General features: G+C 43.0%; 1 protein-coding gene across 1 annotated transcript in view; it reads left to right on the forward strand.

Annotated features, from left to right (window-relative positions):
- ITGB5 (integrin subunit beta 5) overlaps positions 1–19,756 on the forward strand; it is a 93,945-nt gene extending 74,189 nt beyond the window's left edge. The window contains exons 11-15 of the mRNA XM_048483772.1: positions 7,444–7,666; positions 9,193–9,296; positions 16,626–16,742; positions 18,121–18,287; positions 19,206–19,756. Of these exons, the coding sequence (XP_048339729.1) occupies positions 7,444–7,666; positions 9,193–9,296; positions 16,626–16,742; positions 18,121–18,287; positions 19,206–19,301 (707 nt within the window). The 3' untranslated portion in view covers positions 19,302–19,756. The remainder of the gene's footprint in view (positions 1–7,443; positions 7,667–9,192; positions 9,297–16,625; positions 16,743–18,120; positions 18,288–19,205) is intronic.
- The last annotated feature ends 1,376 nt before the right edge of the window (positions 19,757–21,132 follow it).

The raw sequence follows: 21,132 nt of genomic DNA on the forward strand, positions 1-21,132 counted from the left end.
GAAAAACTGCTGCTATCTGGTAAGGTTTATTCTAGTTTATATGAAGACAATAACTCTGACCCAGAAGCTCATTGGGGGTGCTTTCATAGGCTTGTGTGTACATATAAGTAGCTTTTGAAAATGCAACTTCATATCCAGTTAGAGAGAAAGGAAGAAACCTACTTCCCTGCTTGTATGCCCCCTACCTCCCACCAGCTGGATTGGAGTATTTGTTAATTGCTTACACGCTTGAACTACTCTTTCACTGCCACTGATTTTATGAAGCACGGAGATGACCTAGAGAAGAAAGCTTCTGGGAATATTGCATGGAAGTCTTCCATCTAATAATCTGCTGCCTTCAAGAGCCCTCTAATATGATAGGCTATTAATTTTGAATGCAGCATTTAACATCAGTTTTGTTTGGAGATCTGAAAGATCTGATGTGTAATTTCACAGCTTATTTATGAATGTATTTGCTTTGCTTGTAGCCTTCCTAAAGGTGAATGTATTTGCTTTGCTTGTAGCCTTCCTTTCTCACTGAAGAAAGATTACAGAGTCTACAAAAAACCCCAAAAATTGATTCAATCAGACAGCATAAGACATCCAAGAAACAATGAAATAGGACTAGGGTTACAGAGATAGAATAGATGATGATTGTTATGGTGAAATTAGGAATTGAAATAAATTTGCTCTTAATAAATCAGCTTCAAACCTAATTAAAACAAATGATTTTTGTTTGGTTAAAACAAATGAGGTGGGTTTTAAAAAGAACTATACATAGTATTTTTACTTATTAGGAACTAATGGTCTGCTATTTTAGAGTATTTATTACCAGGAAAACCATTTGCACCCAGATGTGCAGAGGTTCCATCTGGAGAATAACCACAGGATACTTCTTGGAATTAAAATGGGCCGCAGCCCTTTTTTATTGAGGCAGAAGCTGGGCAAGCAAGAGGAGCACATCTGAGCAGCCGGTCAGCACCCCTGGCTGACCCCGGCACCAACCCCAATCCATATTGGGGGACAGAGAGGTACTGGGCCACCTGTGCGCCCGCCCGTTGTGGCCCCTTGCTGCTGGGGTGTCGGGCTTGATTGCAGAGGCCTCAGCAGCATGTGCCATGAGCCCGCCCCACCCCAAGCCTCTTATGTAGGCCCCCAACCGTGGGGAGGTTTGGTGCGCAAGCTCGGCCTCCCCATAAGGATGTGCTCCTCTGCCCAAACCGCCAAGGCTGTGACAAATTAAGCAGCAAGCCCTGCCCAAATAGGGAGGGAGGGTGTGTCAGTTTGCTACAGGCGTCGAAAAAGGCCAGAGCAACCGCGTGCTACCTAATATATAGGGAGCGTGCTCCACCCCTTGAACTCGTGTGCATCTCACAATCAGGCTGGGTGTGGCTCGGCCGCACAGCCGGCCCAGAGCATGCATGCTTACTGCTCTGGAGCTCACTATGTGCTCTGCCCCCTGTCGCAGTTACGGCCTAGTTGATTCTAGTGCTGTTATTTAGCCATTTTTAACATAAATACATTTAAAATGATACTTTGTTACCATATGCCTACTATTTGGTTTCAAGAGCAGCATTAATGTGTTAACCAAGGAATATTTTGAAACAGTTCCTGTGAGTTTTCAGAGCTTTGTACGGAAATGTATTTTTAAAGTAAATGTCAATGTCATGCCATTGTGTTAAACTCATTGGGTCATCAATTTTGTTCATTTGCTGGTTATTAGAATCCATTTTCTCTTCTTAGATTGAGATCACACCCCAATTTGCCAATGTGACTTAAGGCCACTGAAGACTACTGTACTATTCCAGGATTTATTTTTAGAACTGGAACGGATCTCCATGGTATCCCCTTACATGCTGGCCCATACATCCATAGCCAGTATCAAGCAGAATTTCTGCAGGTCTAAGAAATTCTGTTGCTGAACACTCTGGAAAGCTGGTTTGTATTAGAAACCATGAGGAGATTGTGGTGTTGATTGAATTAGGCCTCAGTGCAAATCTTGCATTTGTTCATGGGGATTTAAAACCTAGCTAGCACAATTCCTTGATTACTTAAAATCTTAGTTAATGCTTTCTTTATAATGTTGGAATGACCACAGATATGATAATTTCCTCTTGAAACTGACACTGTTCCTTTTCTGTGCAGCACTTCAGTGTGCATCAACTCAAAATACATAAATGGTTCCTGCTGCCAGTGGTATGAAAATCTTACACATTCAATGTTACTTGCTGAACAGCCTTTTTTGCTGAACCCATCACTTGCTCACTCATACATTTCCATTCAAACATGTACCCATAATACTCGCCCAAATGGCTGGCCCGACCCTTTGATACTGATCAACCAGGAGAGATTGGAGTGGTTTGGCCTCACAGTATGATGGCCTAATGGGGTGACCTTGACTCTCAGGAATTGTGCTGACAGTTGTCTTTATTCGTGGCCTCTGGGACTTCCCTTTTCCCCCTGTAGACCGTGGCACTTTTCAAAGTCATAAGGGTGGGAGGTCATCATGAGACTTTCCAGATGACTGACTCTGCACTTCTGTTGTCTCCAGTCTTCTTCTGGCCTTGATGTTCAGCCCACACTCATGCTCTCATTCATTTCTTACTCATCTCTGGTCCATAGTTGGACAGATCAGGTATTTATGCATGTTTTCATTTCTTAAGCGACTAGTGCACCTTTAACTATTGTGAGATATTTTCTATCCTCAAGAGGAAACCAAGCAAATGGCAAATTTTTCCAGTTGCTGAATGGTAGAACATTATACTACCATCTTCTGCTTTTACATGCTCAAGAGCTTCTTGGTCTGAAAAACACTTAACACTGAACATTTGTTAACTACAAATTACCTATAAGACCTTGACAGTTCTGTAACTCAGGGGGTACATTTACCATTGTGAAATGCATACCTTCTGGACAAAGAACACCTTGATCTCCACAGGTAATTTCTGACAACAATATTTCAAGAGTTTTCATAATAAACATATCCATAGTTTGGCTGTGGGCTTCTTGGTAGTTGATTTCCACACAATAGTGCCTCCGTGTTTGTTTCACAGAAGAAGAAAAAGAGAAGTCTGGATTTATACCCTGCTTTTCCTTAAGGATTCTTATACCCTGCTTTTCCATATGGAGTCTCAAAGCAGCTTACAAACTCCTTCCCTTCCTGTCCCCAAAACAGACACCTTGTGAGGTAGGTGGGGCTGAGAGATTTCTGAGAGAACTGTGACTAGCCCAAGGTCATCCAGCAGGCTTCATGTGTACCAGTGGGGAAACAAACCTGGTCACTAAATAAAAGTCTGCTGCTCATGTAGATGAGTGAGGAATCAAACACTGGCTCTCTAAACAGTTTGTTCTAGGCCAGTTAGCTAGCTAAGTCTCAGACAGTGACCTCATATGAGTGACCTCATATAAGCAATTAGGCAATAATTCTTCCAAATAGAGGTTGTTGGAAAGTTGGTCTTGCAAAGTCCATTATGGCTTATGTCCCTTGTTGGTGGTTCAGTGGAGACCAAGGGTGAATCTGTTTATAAGAAAGTAAAGGGCTAGAAGGTGAAAATATTTAATAATATTTGTTATAGCACAGCAAAGGACAAAAGGGAGGAGAGGAAAGGCAGCTTAGATTTCATTAAGCAGATCTTCCTTTAGCTGCATCAGGAAACAATCAAGAGACTAGAAGAGAATTCTGAACTTTTGGTCGACTGGAATAATAACAATGTGATTTCTGTTTTGATTTCATGGTTAGCCCCTTATATAGAATATGGTTTAAAATAGCCAGATGTGCTTCAGACATGAGACATCTGTGTCAGTAGAAAGTCCTTAAGTCATGTTAAACCTGAGAGTATTTGTGGAATTTGAAAATAGTGTCATGAGGATCACAACAAAATGGCTGCTATGGGAGAGAGTACAATGATTTGATTTGATCTGAGGTATGTGTGTGTGAAGATACTTTGGCTGTGAAAAATGATGGGGGGAAGTTCTCCTGGCTGAGATGGGGGCCATATATTCTCTCTTCTACCCTCATATCTTCCTGTTCTTCTCATGCTTTCTTTCCTTTTTCATACTTCAAGTGCTTTTATTTTGTCAGTTATTGGATGAAGGACTGTTCCCAGCTGGTGCCACTGAGCTTTCAGAAACCATAGATGGAATTTTAAACTTGTGCCTTTGGGCTGTTCAGACAAAAGCTGTGGGCTCTCAGGATTCATTGCTCTTTCATATAAAAATATCTCCGACCATAGAAAATTAGATTTCATGGAGTAAGCTAGTTTCTGTACCTGGAAATGTTATCTCTCCCACCCATTCCATCCCTGTCAAAAGTGTTTCTGCTGCTTATAAGGATGGGATCATAGATGTAGGAATCATCCATGCTTGTCAGTTTTTAGATGCCATCAATTCACCCCTGAACAGAGTTATGTGCTTCTGTGCCCATTGACTTCAACAGAAGATGGAAACGGTTTTTAGGATTGCACTGAAAGCCTCCCTTTGCCCCTAATTTTGCATTACTGATCTCTTTACTTGCCCCTTGCTGCTGTTTATGCTCTGTGGAGGGTTGTTCGTTGTTCACTTTGAAAGATGTGACAGATTTCTTCATAAAAGACCATCATTCGACCTGGCTGTCCTATATATGTCTGTTTGAAAGTGTGTGTGTGTGTGTGTGTGTGTGTGTGTGTGTGTGTGTGTGTGTGAGAGAGAGAGAGAGAGGGGGGGGGGTTATTGGTACTTGGTTGGCTGGTTTCTGGACAGCTTCAGATGCTTGTGATGAAGCTGAGTATCCAGATCCACTTCAATCAACATTTCAGCCAGATTTCAAGCTAGAAAGATTTCAGTCACCATCATTGTGAGAAGGTCATGCAGAAGGTCATCTCTGGCATTTCCAGTTGAAAGGATCAGGTAGGAAGTGATGTGAAAGTCCTCTACCTAAGATTATGGAGAGTCATTGCCAGTCTGAGTAGACAGTATAAGGCAGCTTCATGTCTGTGTGTGACCTATACTGGGAAAGAGATTGGGAAAGTGACCCTGTAATTTGGGTGCTGTGTGGTTTCCGGGCTGTATGGCCGTGTTCTAGCAGCATTCTCTCCTGACGTTTCGCCTGCATCTGTGGCTGGCATCTTCAGAGGATCAGAGGATACTGGAACAGCTTTTAAAGGCTGAAGATGCCAGCCACAGATGCAGGCGAAACGTCAGGAGAGAATGCTGCTAGAACACGGCCATACAGCCCGGAAACCACACAGCACCCAAGTGATTCCGGCCGTGAAAGCCTTCGACAATGCATTGACCCTGTAATTCTCCTTCATCTCTCAGCAATTTTGATAATATCTGTCATGGCACCCCTCTGCCTTGTCATCTTGCAAAACTGGAGACTGGGAGGCCTGCTTGTCACAGGTCTAGTTTGTTTTTGGGGAACTGGTCATAAATGGTAGTTCTGGAGGATTTCATCCCTCCCCTAGGGGAATTTTTCTATGAAGTTGCTCCAGGATCAGTTTTATAGCCCATACCTTTTAATGTGTTTAATACAGTAAGGTCACTCATCACTGTGGAGTTCAGTATCTTCAGTACCGCTATGGAGTTTGGTATCTTCAGTATGCTAATGATTCTTGTATACTATTTCTCCTTTTCATCTTTCCCAGGTGAGGCAGAGTCTGCCTAAATTGGAAGTACGTGAATAAACTTACCTAGGCCATTTCCGCACGGCTGCGGAAACGGCTGGCTTGGCGATTCCATCAATTGGAAGACGCTGGGACCGGGCCCGCGATGGACGGTCTCTGGAAGAGGCAGGACGCCGGGCGCCACAGAGCCGGGCGCTACTGACTTTGCTTATCCCCTTTGCCTTCAGCCGAGGTTTGGGGACACGCCTCTGGCTCTGGCGCCTGCTCGAAAGGCGCGAGGCCATAATCCCCAGGCCTCGGGCGACGCTGGAGGCCCAGGGACAAGGTGGGTGCCGGTGGGGAGGCGGGCGCGGAAGCTGCTGCCGCTCGCTTGGCAGCGTTTTCACGGCGGCAGATTCGGAAAAGAACGCTTCCCAGCTCTGGGAATACACCGCTTCAGGTCAAGGGATGGCGCTGGTGGGCGGCGCTGCTGCTTGCAGCTGTGCCTCCCCTGTAGAATTTAGCGGCCTGGAGACGGGCGCTTACTGGCTCCAGGCTTGCCATTTTCTGCCCGTGCGGAAACGGCCCTAGATAAAATAACCTGAAACTGAAATTATGTGCATGCAAGTGTCATTGTGGTAATAAAAACCCAGAAAGATTCAGTGAAGCTGAATACAGTCGATACCTATTGACTTTTTCTGAAATTTTTCAGGTTTTAAAAAACCCAAACCCAAAGAATGTCAAATCTCCCTGCTGCTGCATCTCAAATCCATCTGGACTTGAGAAGCAGCAGAGAGGAGAACTTCTCCCTCTCCCTATTTTCCAAGTCCACATGGGAAATGGCAGTGGAGGAGGGGGATTCAACTGAATGCTGGACTCCTTTCCGTAACCTTATCTGCTTCACCAGCTGCACCTGCTGAAAGATTTGGGAACTGTCATTAATATCTTTAGTAACCTGCATATTACGCTCTGAATAGGGCTTCCCATGAAAATACACTCAAAATGTTGCAGCCAAACTTGTACCAGGTGTGTAGTCCCCCCCAAAAAACTTTAATATCACTGTGGGGAGGGGGGGCTTGGGTACTAACTTATTCAGAGGCAAGACTGGCCTCTAGGAGGAAGGAGTTTTTCAGTAGCTGCTCCTGATTTTTGGAATGCTTCCCATAGACAATTTTCCAGACCTCTCTCTGCTAGTATTGTTTCAGCTAAAGTTTATTTGTTTCAGTTAGTTTTAGGCTATTGAAGTTTTGAGTTGCACTAAATATTCTGTCACCTCTTCATTCTTGTTTTATTGCATTATTAATTTTTTTTGTTTTACTATTATTTTATTGCATTGTGCTTCTGGTTTTGTAAGGAATTTTATTCAAAGTTTTATGGAAAAATGCTATGCATTATTTATGTGCCACTTTTAATTTGCAAAATGTTTCACCTTTATGTTTCAGTAGATGAGCTGAGTTAATCTGTTACAGCCAAATCAATGACAGTCCTGTGGCACCTTAAGGTGCACTGATAACAAACAGGCCACATCATTTTGTACCAGCTGAAGTTTCCAAATAATAAATTTGTTACTCTTCAAGCTGACATAGGAATCTTTTGTTATATATTCTATAATTGCAGATCTATAAAGGTCTTTAGTATGTCCATTTTCAGATGACAAATGATTGCTTGTCGGGGCTGTACAGTGAGAGCATGGCAGTGGCCGTAGATTCAAGTTTCGGAGCCCTTCAGGGATTGGGCGGTATAAGAACATTAATAAATAATAATAATAATAATAAAATAATAATAATAATTTGGTATCGCTGACTGGACTGTCACCTGTCTTCTAGAACCATGTATCCATTTCTCCAGCAATGCAGCTGATATTTGTTCCTTGAATTGCCTTTAGGTCATGGAGAATGTCACTGCGGAGAGTGCCAGTGTCATGGAGGCTATATCGGAGACAACTGCAACTGCTCAATAGAGACGGATGATTGCTTCTCCAACGATGGTCAGATGTGTAGTGGACGAGGCAACTGCATCTGTGGGAAATGTCAGTGCACAGAACCTGGTGCCTTTGGAGATACTTGTGAGAAATGCCCTACCTGCCCAGGTGTCTGCAGCATTAAAAGGTATTTAACCCGGTTACCTAAAACTGAAGGGGGAAGTCCTTTAAATAAGGATTCATGACAGTCTTTCATTCTGAGGTTCTTCAGCTACTTTGTTTTCCACTCAGGTACGACCATTAAGTTTTTGGTTGGGATTTCATAGCTTAAAATTTTCCTTATCACAGTTCAGTGCTTTGCAGGGTCTGTCTTAGCATCTCCAGTTAAGAAAGGTCCCTGATAATAAAACGGGGAGAGAATCCTGCTTGAGAGAACTGGCAGAGACCTTATGACTCACTAACTTGCATCTGTTTAGCTTGCATTTTTTTAAAAAAAAAAAACCTTATATTAGATCAGCCCTGTACAATTTGTATCTGCAAAGTCAGATCTGCCAGTGAGAAGTATTGTGGCCTGCAGGTAATTGGCATGCCATTTTTTGCACTCCCCAGGCAGGTAGGTGTACCTCAGTAAACATCAATACAAGATTCATGGGATCTGGTTGTGCCAGCATATACTGATTGTATCTTTCATTACACAAAGTACAAAATAAGCTGTGACATTACTAAATGAAAAACTAATTTCAGCACAACTTGCATCTTCATCTTCAATTTTACTTAATTGTTGCACATTTACCTGAAAATAAGCCTCAGTGAACACTGTGGATGTGACTGAGTAAGCATGCATGGAATTACATCACACAGTCTTAATTCTCTATCCTATTTGTATTGATTGCCATAAATTAAGGATAAATGCATTTCTTGTCAAGTGAGAGCATCCCAAAGATTTTCTACTAGTTTATATCTTCACCTGTATCTTTTAAAATTATTCTCTGGTTTACTTTTTATGTATTTTTCTGATGAAATATTCTAAGCAGTAATGTTTCACTTTCCATGAGAGATGTGTCTTAATCACATTAAATGAGAATTAAAGCATTAGGAAAGTGTATCATGAGATATCTGTAGTTGTATGTTTTATAGGTCTGAGGTCTGCTAATCACCTCCCTCCATGATTGATCTGTTTGTGGATTGTTTCTTAGCTTCATTAACAATGTCATGTGCATAGGCTTCTCGAAAACCATAATCTGGTTCTGATTAGAGAAATATTGGCTGTGAAGCTGAATCCAAACTGGAGAAGGCACTTAATCCTTGAGCAAATATCTGCAGTTTACTTCATGTGCAGTGCATTGCTATTTTTAAAATGTCTGTAGCTCAGAATGCTAGTACTGGACTAAGATGATCTTATGCTTAGATAAAGTCTTGGCAATTGAATTAATTTCTTTCTACACAGTATGCCAAAGAAAAAGTTTAAATGAAAATATATCCAAACCGCAGGTTAACGTGCAGGACTGAGATCCTAACAATGATAACTTTTTCGTGAGCTGGAAGTTTTACACCATGATGCATCTCCTTGAACACAGGAAGTAAATGTGCAGCAGTACTAAAGTACTGCCTGCCACAGGAAAAATATTTAGCGATGAGGCCTGAGTGTAATGTTTAAATATCAGTGTATCTTTTTGATCTGTTCATTCTTCCTCTCTTATCCCTTTTTCATAGGGACTGCATTGAGTGTATGCTGTTTAACTCAGGAAGACTGGCTGATAACCAAACCTGCCAAAAGCACTGCAGGGATGAGATCATTACACGAGTGGATGTTCTCAGTAAGTTAACCAGATGGAGTTCGGATACAAGCAAATGCTGCAACAAAAAAGAATAGTAATTTATGTATGAAAAAAAGAAAGGAATTGCAAACATTTCTCAAGGACAGATAAAAAAAGATGTGAGGAAACTTAGGTACTTTCTGTTTGGAGCACAGGATCTGGACCATGTGGACTCATGCTTGGGGAGGGAGCTACCGGTGTGCTTTGGGCAGAGGCTGGGTCTGAGTGGTGTTCGGGTGTATTTCAGCTCTGTGCTTCTAAGTACTTCCGTCCTTAAATTTTGCTTAATTGAGGCCTAGATGTTTGTTCACATTCCATTTCTTCGAGTAGAAGAAAAACAACACTACCCCATCTGTTACTGCCTAGCCTTTTTTGTGGCTTCTGCTACTTTGGTTTGCTTTCCCTCCTCCCCTCAATTTCACAGAACATGACTATTATTTGCCAATGCCAAATTCCTCTCTAATCTATAGATGGTTTGTTCCCGTCAGCTCTTTTTGGACTCCTTTCACAATTTAAATGTGCTCCACTATCAGCTCTTCTTTCTTTCCTCGGAGGACAGACTCCAGCACTTTCATTCATGGCATCCAGAAATGCTAACAGAGGTTTTGTGGCAACATATTTTTACAGTGATTCACACTTATAACTGCTACTTGAAACTGTTCTGGCTTTCTTAGGTAAATGCAAATTATAAAGAGCTAGTTTTTATGATGACTATGTACAGAGAACCCTGAAATGTGGGCTTTCAGTGTCAAATTGCTTTCTAAAGCTACATTTGCATGCTTGAACACTAGAGATGATATGTAGAAATAACTATACTGACCTCCATCCACCACTTCCTGTTCAGCAAACAAAAATATGATTGTTTGGGGAACCAAATATGGGAACTGATGGAAATGCTTACTCAGTGTTAGATATCTGATGGTAGGAAGTACTGGATGTGAAACTTTTCCCAGTTCTGACTTTCTCATTGACTTGACTGAAGCCAAGGGTCTTGGGAAGTGAGGCTGCTTGAAGGCATTTAAAACCAGCTGAACTTTGGGATCATCATATTATGAGCTATGTAGAAAACTTTGGTTTACTGAAAGCATACTGGTTGTGAAAATAGTGTGGAGTTCTTGTGGATATACTTGTTCCACTGAAATCATACAACGTGCCTTCAAGCTTTAATGATGGAGTATCAATATTGGTTTGTTGGCTGGGGATTGGCAGTTTCCATGATCTGTTGAAATTCTATTACTCTCTTCAAGTTCTTTGTCAGAATTTGGATTTTGAGTTCATGTACCTGATTTTGATTTCAGGAGATATTGGGGATTCTTAGTGTACCATCCATACCTATGTCTTCTTTCCTGACCTGCTTGAGGTAGTTTTGGATTCAGTGTCAAGGTCCCCAAGATTTCTTGTTCTTGGGTAGTCAACATCCATGCTGAAGCACGTTGGCCTGTGGGACACAGGAATTTATGTCTTCCGTGACAACCACTGGGCCGACCAGTACATCTCATGGTCCATAAATGCAGCAGGTTACTTTGTTTGATCTTCTGTCATGAGCCAATACTGTATAGTTCAGTAGTACAAAAGTTTTATGTAACTGCTTTGTTACTGACCATCTTCTAGTGAGGTGCAGATTTTCAGGAACTCAGAATCTCAGTGGGGTAAAAGAACAAATTAAGATAATCCAGCATCAGTGGCTGAAGGACTCAAATGAATTTCTGACAACCTTTAAGAAATGTACAGTTAATATATCTACAGCTTCTCTTGATGCCCTAGTGGATATCTGGACTTCAGAGATTACCTGGGCAGTTGATGCCATTGTCTGCTCTGATGTCATAATCAGAGCATACAAGTTTTTTCCCAACTTATTAACTGATTTGCAATTTCATTGCATTTTTCAACAAGAAAAATGGTCTCTAAGATGTCGTTTCTCCTAATTATAGCCAATTTCTCCTAATATACAAAATTAAAATATGTACAAATAACAAGTGAAATATAATTTTAGTTAGGTTTCAGTCCATGCACAATGCAAGCATGCCTGACTTCTGCTTTTCTCCTTCTGGCCTCAGCAATGATGACTGATAGCTAAGAAAAGGTTAGCTCTCAGTTGAGGTATTTCAGGCAGTGTCTTGAAACATGGCAGAGCTGTTGTTTAGGGATTGTTGCAAAGATTCAGACAGTTTCATCCTAGCTATGGTAGAGAGATATTCCAGGTCACATTACACTGCAGTAAATATATTTACAGACAGCTGACTTTTAAACCTGTTTGGAAACAACACTTGCTCTGTAGCACATATGATCAGGACTGACTACTGGTAGGGCAAGACAGGAACACGTTTCATCATCCTTTAAAGAATTTCACTGCCTAGAAGTTTGTTTACAAGCACAATTCAAAGTGCTTGTTCTTGCCTTTAAAGCCCTAAAGGGTCTGGAAGCTGGGTATTTGAAGGTCCTCACTAACCTCACTCCTCACTAGTTGAGAAGCTCCGTAAGTGAGACAAGTGGCTGACAGGACATTGACTATTGTGCCAGCTCCACTCACTCTTGTGTGACTGGAATCTACTCTGGTGAGCTTGAAGCACCACATGAAGTCATCTCTATTTGTCATACTTTTGCTGGTGTGAGAGAGTGCTAGGCATTGCTCTTAGTTTTATACTTTTATTGGTTTTTATGTTTCAGGATCTTAGTCATTTTTACACTTGATTCTGTAGTTTGTACATTACTGTGAGCTACCTGAACAAGCAATATTATATACACACACAAACCGAATAAATTGTTATCCATGATGTATGGAGAAGAACAAACTCTTAGGCAGACAAAGGAAACATAATAATAGAGGAATGATGATGATGATGATGTTATCCATTCAGTTGTTCTCGACCCCTTGGCGACCCGATATGCAAGCTCTTTCCACATTTTTCAATTAAGTACTGCTTCCTTCAGCTGGTTGATGCTCATGCCTGTATCAGCTGTTATGGTATCCAGCCATTGTATTCTTTGGCGTCCAGGTCTTCTCCTGCCATTGACAAGACTGATCATCATAGATTTTTCTAGCAAATTTGATCGCATCACATGACCGAAGTATGTAAGTCTGAGCCTGGTTATTTTTCCTTCTAGTGATGTATCTGGTTTCATGCGGCTCAAGACTTCTGTATTTGTCATCCTAGCTGTCCATGGTATGCGCAGTAGTTTTCGCCAACACCACAACTCTAATGCATCTATTCTTCTTCTGTTGGCTTTCTTTATAGTCCAGCTTTCACACCCATACATGGTTATGGGGAAGATGATGGCTTGACTAGCCTGTGCTTGGTTTTTTTTGATGCTGATGTCTCTGCTTCTCCAAATTTTTATCCATACTCAGCATTATGCCATGTCCTAATGCTATTCTCCTCCTCTCGCTTTATCTCAGGGAGTTACTTCTCCATTACAGTCATTTTTGATCCTAGGAAGATGAAGTCCTGGATGCACTCAATGTCCCTCATTGTCAATGCTAACTTGGGGCCCGACTCCATGTTAGCTGTCGCCATGATGTTTGTTTTCTCTATATTGAAATAGAGGCCCATTTTTTCGCTTTCAGTTTTGATCTCTCACTATCAACTGTCCCAGATCGGCTCAGTCTAGCCTGCAAAGGTGTTGTGTCATCCATGTAATGAAGATTGTTGATGCTCTTGCTGCCAATTTTCACTCCTATTTCTTGAGTCTCTAGCTCTGATTTTTGCATGATCACTTCAGATAGTAGCAGGAGGACCTGCCTAGGATGGACTAATTATCAAGCCTTCGCCAGCATGGCCAATTGGCCATGCTGGCAGGGGCTGATGGGAATTGTAGTCCATCTGGAGTGCCAAAGGTTCGCCACCACTGGCATAGAGTAGGGTGAGAGAATGCAGCCCTGTTGGACACCTTTGCCGATTTGGAACCAGTCTGTGTCCCCATGTGCCATTCTTACTGTGGCTTCCTGGTTGGTGTAGAGTAATAGTAACATGTATAGAGATATGTTGTCTCTTATCTGAACTCTAGATACCAGGAAAGTATAATACATGTCTTTTTTTATCATTGCTATATGTATAAACCATCATCTCTCACCATGTGTTCCAAATGGTTTATGAAATTAGACTTATTTCCAAGCAATTATTTTATCCACCCAGACTGGCAAAAGGAAATTAAACTTCCTATTCCAATGAAATCATTCCAAGTTTCAGATTTGTTTGGCCATCTTTCAGAGTGACTCATTCTTTTTTCCGTCAACTAAAGTCGCACCACTGTTTTCTTTGCAGTCTTGGTGGGGTGCTTGTTTGTCCGTGTGTATCTAAAGGATAGGCATGAGGCTGAAGCAATACGGTTGGACACCTCTTCCATTCGTTCGCTGTTAATGGTTTCTATAATTTCATACACTTGAGTATTTCCATAATGTGCTTCATATTATGTTCAGCGGCAGTGGACCTGGTGTCATCCATGGCGACGCTGGGACTCTCCCTTCTAAACACCGGCGCCACCCATGAAGCTGGTCACACTTTGGATCTGGTTTTTGGGGCGGGAGTGAATATGGTCGTATCCTCTGTCAACAGAGTGCCATGGTCCGGATCTATTTGCCCTTGAAGGTTCGGGTGGACTCTCGCCAAGGCCAACCCTGTCTAGGCGACGGACGATGATGTTTATGTCTGGCCCGCTAAGACTTATATGGAACCGCTAGGTTCCTGAATGCTTTATGGACCCTGAGTTTGGCACCCTCGATGAGAACGTAACAGCCTGGAATTCCACGCTGTCCGGCGCCATCGGTGAAATTGCTCCCAGGCGCTTCTGGCGCCTTTGCTTCACTTACTGGCTCCTTGGTATACCGAGGGAGCTGCTCGGGGTGAAACGGGAACTCGACGGTTAGAGTTGGCGGAGGGGAAGTCTTCACAATTTTAAGTGGCGCGAATAAATTTATGGTGGGACGCTTATGAAAGCCTATGAGTTGGCGACGGGAGGGCGCAGGGAATGCCCATTTCTCGCCCTCCCTCGTGATCTGCTAGCTCTCGCCTCGCACAATTATTGATTGTCCCATCCCTCACCCTTTGGTGGAGGGATCTATAAATTCTCAAATTGGCTGTGAGGCATACTTCAGAGCTTTTTTTGTAGATAAAGTTATGCCACTACTGACCTTCCGCCAGTTGGATACAGTAACAGAACTCGGTGGCTCTCTCGCCGCCTTTGGGTCCAAATCTGGACCCCATTTTCCCTACTCTATGCAGTCCGATGCTGACAGGGTCCTAGCTGCTGTTGGGGACCTACCTACCTGTCCTCTGATCCGGGTGTCTCTTGGCTGATAAAGTTTGCCGGGAGGGAGCTACGACCCCACCTGTTGAATATAGTCAATTGCTCCCTTGAGCAAGGAGTGTTTCCCGGGTGGGTTGAAGAGGCAGTGGTCCTACCACTTAGATCCCAGGATCTGGCCACCACTCGCTTCAAATTTATCATTCTTGGGAAGGTAATTGAGAGAGAGTGGGTGTTGGAGAGCAGCTTCAGGGCTTCCTGGGTGACCCATCGGGTGCTCCTCGATCCCTTCCAGTCTGGGCCTGCTGGGCATGGGACGGAGACCTCATTGCTATCACAGATATGTCTGCATGCAGCTAGACCATGGATCGGCGCCTGCTTGTGTTGCTTCTTGATCCACAGCAGCTTGATGTGGTCGACACGCACCTTTGATCCACATCAGCCTGGCAGCTCCTGGAGGCGGGGCACTGTCCTTCAATGGATTTCTGCCTCCTGCTTCTCCAGGGGTCGGGTCAGCAGGGTGGTGCGGGCTGAGGCCCCCAGAGAGCCCCGGCTTAGCTGTGGGGTCCCTCAGGGGCCTTGCTTTCCCCGCTTTATTTAACATCTACATGCTACCCCCCTGTCTCCAGCTGGGTGCGGGAGCTTTGGGCTGGTCTCGTCACCACATGGATGACACTCCAGCTCATTTGTTGATGGAGAGGGGGGGGCGGCCTCTGCCCTGCAGCTCTACAGCATTGCTTGAGTCGGTTGCTGCTGGTTGAAGCAGAGTAGGCTAAACTTAATCCAACAAAGACGGGAGGTTCTGGCTAGGCCGGGAGAGCTGGCACCCAGCCATACTGGAGGGGCTCTGGCCCCGCATCCCCTGGCTCAGAGTCTGGGGGTCCGCCTGGACTCTGCCTGTCAATGGAGAGCCAGGTGGGCTCCATGTCACCCAGGGTTGCGCCATCTCTCTCGCTTGCACGGCGGTTGGCCCCTATCTCCCCCCCCAGGACCGAATCTGGCCACTGTGATCCATGGCTGTGTCACCTCAAGGTTAGATTACTGTAACTTCCCCACGCTGGCCTCCCCTATGCATTGACTGGGAAGTTGAAGCTGGTCCAGAATGCATGGCACGGCTTCTGACAGGTGGTGATTACCTGTGACTCATATCACCCTGTAAGGCCGCCTGCACTGGCTCCCAGTGGAGTTCCGGATCGTCTTCAAGATGCTGGTAATACCCTTTAAGGCCTTACGCTGCATGGGGCTCCCCATCTACGGACCGCATCAAATTTCCTTATGTCCATATTATAGGCCACCGCGCTGGCAGTGGCAGAACCACTGCGACCCCTGGGTCTCACGGACGACGCGGTTGGCTCCACCCGGCCAGGGCTCCCACGGCTCTGGCCCCAGCCTGGTGGAATACCTTACCTCCGAGCCGAACCACCTGCGGGACCTGGGTGAGTTCCTGCAGGGCCTGTAAGACAGAATTATTCCACCGGCCTTGAGAGGCCGGCCGCTGGGTTTTACTGCCCCATTGAAACGCTAGTCAATTTCCATCATAAGCCACCTTGGTTGGGCCCAAGCAGTGCTTCCACCTGGGCCCACCTGCTCCTCTCCCTTCTCTCTCTCTCTACAATCTTCTCCCTTGCTTTTAGCCTTAGGAGCGGCCTGTCTGAACTGTTTTATATTGTTTTATACTGTTGAATAGCTTGGATCGTTTTTAAATTATATGTAATCAAGCGTCGGAGTTTTAATGCTTGCTATGTTGTCAAGTTGCTGTTAGTGACAGCCATAGTTGTTGAGTCACTGAACAAGAGGCGGCCTATATAAATCTAAAATATAAATAAATAAATAAATAAAATATGTTACAAATGTGAAACCTTCCATTTGGACTAGAAAGTCCAAAGAATGTAGGAACCCAAAATTAAATGCTGGGTCAAAGTAACTGATATTTTAGGTATGTTGAGATTCACAAATCAACAAAGACCCAGCCAAAACAAATGCCACAGGAAGCTGTAGCATGAAATAGTCCAGTTTATGCTGTTACTAGGATTTTTAAAAAATCCTATTGACATATGGCCCTTGGGGAATTTGTTAACTGTTTTCCAGAAACCGATGACCCACAGTCAGTCTTGTGTGCTTATCCCGTGAAGGACTGTGTGATGAAGTTCACTTACTCAGAACTGCCCAGTGGGAAAACCAATATTACCGTCCTCCAGGAACCAGGTTTGTTATATTTGTGATTGTGTCTTCATGTTAAGGTAAGATGCCTGTATTAGCAAGGCTGTAGATCAGACCTGGACGAGTAAAGAACCAAAAAAACAAACTCCCTTGAAATATTTGTTTTAGATACTATGAAATCTTTTTGCATTTTATAGCTCTGAAATTGTATTGGTTTGGAATGTGTTTGTTTTATGTTCTTTACAGTCTGTCTTTCTGACTGACATTTAAAGCAGATTACACAATATAAATCAAATTGATCAATGGGATCTAATAAGCAATGCAATAGGACTAGAGATTGCAGAAATTTGAAGCAGTTGAACTCTGAATAAAGCATGTGTTAAACATTAGAGGTTAAATAATGCAGAACATGGTAGAAACCATGGACTTTGCTGGACCAGTCTGTTATGATGTAGTTCTATTTACTTTATAAAAATGTTCTCCTGAACTGTCAGCTGCATTTAAACAGAATTGCTCATTGAGCGATTGAGCAATTCACATATATTGAGAATTGAGCAATTCTCATTGAGCAATTCTTGAATAACCCCCTCCCCGACTTCCATTTGTGGAGCCACTGGGAGAAAAGGGCCGTCCCATGGCCCAGGGGGTTGGCCCTGCATGCCTACGAAGCTGCGCTTCACAGGCAAGCAGGGACAAGGCGGGAGGTGGTGGGGAAGGGAACAGTGGACACGCCTCCATGCGAAGGCGTGTCTGTGGCCTCCAGCTGCTCACATGACAGTGTGTGAGCAGTCCCAGGGCTCCACCAGAATCAAGTATCCTGGTGTGGCCCTGCCTCCTGGCCCATGCGGAATGGGCCTTTGAATGGGAGACCTCCAAGGAATACCGTGGGCTTGACACAGAGGCAATGTTGACATGGTTCCCTACCCTTCTGTTTTCTGATCACAGCTTTATAAAATGGATAAGTTGAGAGTAACTGGCCATGGGTTAGTTAGCCACTGAGGTTTAGGCCTCTGGGGTTTAAACCCAGGTCTCTCTACTCTTAGCCCAACACTCTAATCACTGTACTTCACTGCCCTTTACATATGTAATGTACCATCCAATTGAGGATGGGAGCAGCTCTAGTTTGATTGAAATTAGAAATTCTGTTTGTGCATTGATTTTGCATACCTGATTGTCCATTAGCTATTGATTCCTGAACCTTAATTTTCCCCATGTGGACACTTAATCATGGCTAACAGATCTGAAACAGTTCAGTTCTTATGTTTTCAAATTACACTGAACTTGGAGTCATGCAAAGCTCACCGATTTGCACAGGTTCATTTGCATAGGTTTCTCTCCTCTGATTTGCAATGTTTCCTAAGTACTGGTAGTTCAGCACAATAGGGACATTCTTAAATAGTCTTCTCTTTCTTTTCTTTATTAGAATGTGGTACTACTCCTGATGCAATGAGGATCTTACTGGCAGTGGTGGGCAGCACTGTACTTCTAGGTATTATTCTCCTGGCAATTTGGAAGTTGCTTGTAACTATTCATGACCGGCGGGAATTTGCTAGATTCCAAAGTGAGCGGTCCCGGGCAAGATATGAAATGGTGAGCACTGATTCATGGTGGAAGAAAGGGGATAAATGTGTGAGATGCTGGAGAAAGTAATAAGTCTATTGAGGATTTGGGCAGACAGAATATTTACAGGGCATAAAGATAAAACAGGGTATTTTCCATAGTAATAAGTTCAGGGAAAGACTCATGGAGTCAATTCCATCTAGTAGTACCCTCCATCATTACTTGTGCCATAGACTAATAAGGATTGAATGTGGAGTAGTTGGACTGCAAACTGATTTGCCCATCTGAATATCTATATGATGAATGCCCAGTATGTTGATGGAGTTTTCAATTGGCTACTGCAGTGTTCCTTTCCTCTCCTTAAATACTACTTACTCCTTAGCTGGTACTACTGCTATATCTCAACCAGCCATTGCCTATCACTTATAACTCTAAGGACAGAATCTTCCTGGAATTACAATAGCATTGTTTTCTGTTGTATCTTTTAATGAAAGCAGGAGAGCAGCAGTGGTGTAACGGTTAAGAGCAGGTGTACACTAATCTGGAGGAACTGGGTTTGATTCCCCGCTCTACCACCTGAGCTGTGGAGGCTTATCTGGGGATTTCAGATTAGTCTGTACCCTCCAACACATGCCAGCTGGGTGACCTTGGACTAGTCACAGCTCTACGGAGCTCTCTCAGCCCCACCTACCTCACAGGGTGTTTGTTGTGAGGGGGGAAGGGAAAGGAGTTTGTAAGCCCCTTTGAGTCTCCTTACAGGAGAGAAGGGGGGATATAAATTCAACTCTTCTTTCTCTCATAATAAAAAAATAATCTTTATGATAGGCGTCATCTTGAGGTACCCCTTTTAAATCCTATCGATTCAGTAGCTTCTGCTGATTTGCATGTGTATACTTAAACTTCACAATGATGATTCTTTGCTTATGTTATATACCTCTCTCTTTTAAGGCTTCCAACCCTCTATACCGCAAGCCTATTTCTACACATAGCTTAGATGCCACATTCAACAAGCTCAACAGGACCTATAATGGTACGGTTGATTGAAATCATGCTAAAGGATGCACACAAGTGAGGGAAATGCTTGACAGCTGCTCGGCTTCCTCGTTGTTTCCCTAAAGGAAGAATCCTCTGCAGTGGGAGAATATCTTTAAATGCAGGTTGAGCATCAGAAGAAGGCTTCTATTTGCACATTAAGGACAAACAGCCCCTGGGGGCCCTGTGCTGCTCAGATCTCTAGCCCAAAGGCCCATTGATGGGTGCAGAATCTCATTGATGCAAGACTTCTCCGATGCATTGAAAATGCCAGCTGATTGGATATTGTGCCATGCAGCAGCTTCAGACATATCTCTAGAGGAAAAGCTGTGGAGAATGTTGCTGCCAATTTTTAGAAGAAAACTAGCATTGAAGAAGATGGTGGAAGCATTTTTAAGAAGACCCAGACGTTCTGCAGTCTTTAGAATTTTTAAAAATAAGAAATAAAGCAATTGAGTATATAAATATATGCTGAGTATTCCTCTGTTTTTCCCAGCAAATGTGATATCCAAAAGCTGCTAGGCCCTGTGTTGTCTGACTTTTCCCCCTTAATTGTAGTCAGAATTTAGATAGACTTTTGAAGTATACCCAATGACAAGATGAAGAAGCAACCTCCAATGTTTCTCCATTTCAATATATGCCTCTTTTCTTCATATATAGTGAACAGAACTAGATTAAAAAATGAATTTTAAAACATCAAAAACTTGCAATGAGAGAAAACTGTAGTCAGCAAGTTAGTTTAACTTAAACGAACTTTTGAATAAAGTGATTGTGCTACTGGCAAGATTTAAGGAAACAGAAAGGGCAAGGATCCAACTTATAGATGGTGGCCGTCACATCATAAGTATACAATACTACTACCAGTTCTACTGCCTGATTTGCACTCAACTGTGTGTCCAAGGCTAATCAAATCTGATATTTTTGCCTGAAGTGGATTTCATCAGCCTGTCTCTAAATAGTTACTACTGCTAAGTTTCCTTTTAAATAAATAAATATCTATGTCCTTCTAAAAATAGAGGAATGGCCCTTAAGCCTTCACACTGACTCGTGGGCTGCCGTTTGGTTTATCAATATGCAATACAGTAGCATGAATGTGGTAATTTAGACTTTGTGTGTACACTTTGCATTTCCCCACTTTTATAAATTAAACAGTAAGAATGGTCTTTAGTTGTTCAACCAGGGCACTTTACAGACAGGAAAATTAGTGGCTCTGTAGGCACACCAAAATAACCTTTTTCTTTGTCAGGAAAAAAATTAAACTGCACCTGAAGCTTGAGAAGTTTACACAAAGAATCAGAAGTTTTTATTAACAAGATATAAATCAGGAAGTTTTTCTGGCAAAGGATAAAATTTAAATTGATATAAGAAGCTGGTTTCTGAGAGGTTACTATTTTACAAGTTGTTTCAGTATATTTTTACAGTTGAAACAGGATCACACAGGTCACAATCTTTAGTGCCTTCAGGTTGTTACAGTCACTTAAATTCTCCACAAAGACCCCACCAGGGTAGTTGACCAGTTTTCTGTTTGACGCTGTAGTTAAGGTGTTAACAAAACCTTAATGTCTACCCTTAAGTAAGCATAACCTACACAATTCCTTAAACACTAACTCCAAGACAGTCTCTCATTGTCTATCTCACATGGTGCTTATCAGAAAAGACTTGCGATTTTCCTTCATGAAACACAGTCCTTTCTCGACTTACCAACTAAACCACCTTCACTGCCCTATATCTGGGTGGGTTCTCCTCAGAGAAAATCAACCAAACCAACAGTGTGATTAATCAGAGTTATTATGTTATGGTTAACTCCAGAAACTTGGCACGATTCCCCAACTTAAATCTGTCC

This window comes from Sphaerodactylus townsendi, linkage group LG02 (genome assembly GCF_021028975.2).
Source record: "Sphaerodactylus townsendi isolate TG3544 linkage group LG02, MPM_Stown_v2.3, whole genome shotgun sequence".
Taxonomy (NCBI): domain Eukaryota; kingdom Metazoa; phylum Chordata; class Lepidosauria; order Squamata; family Sphaerodactylidae; genus Sphaerodactylus; species Sphaerodactylus townsendi.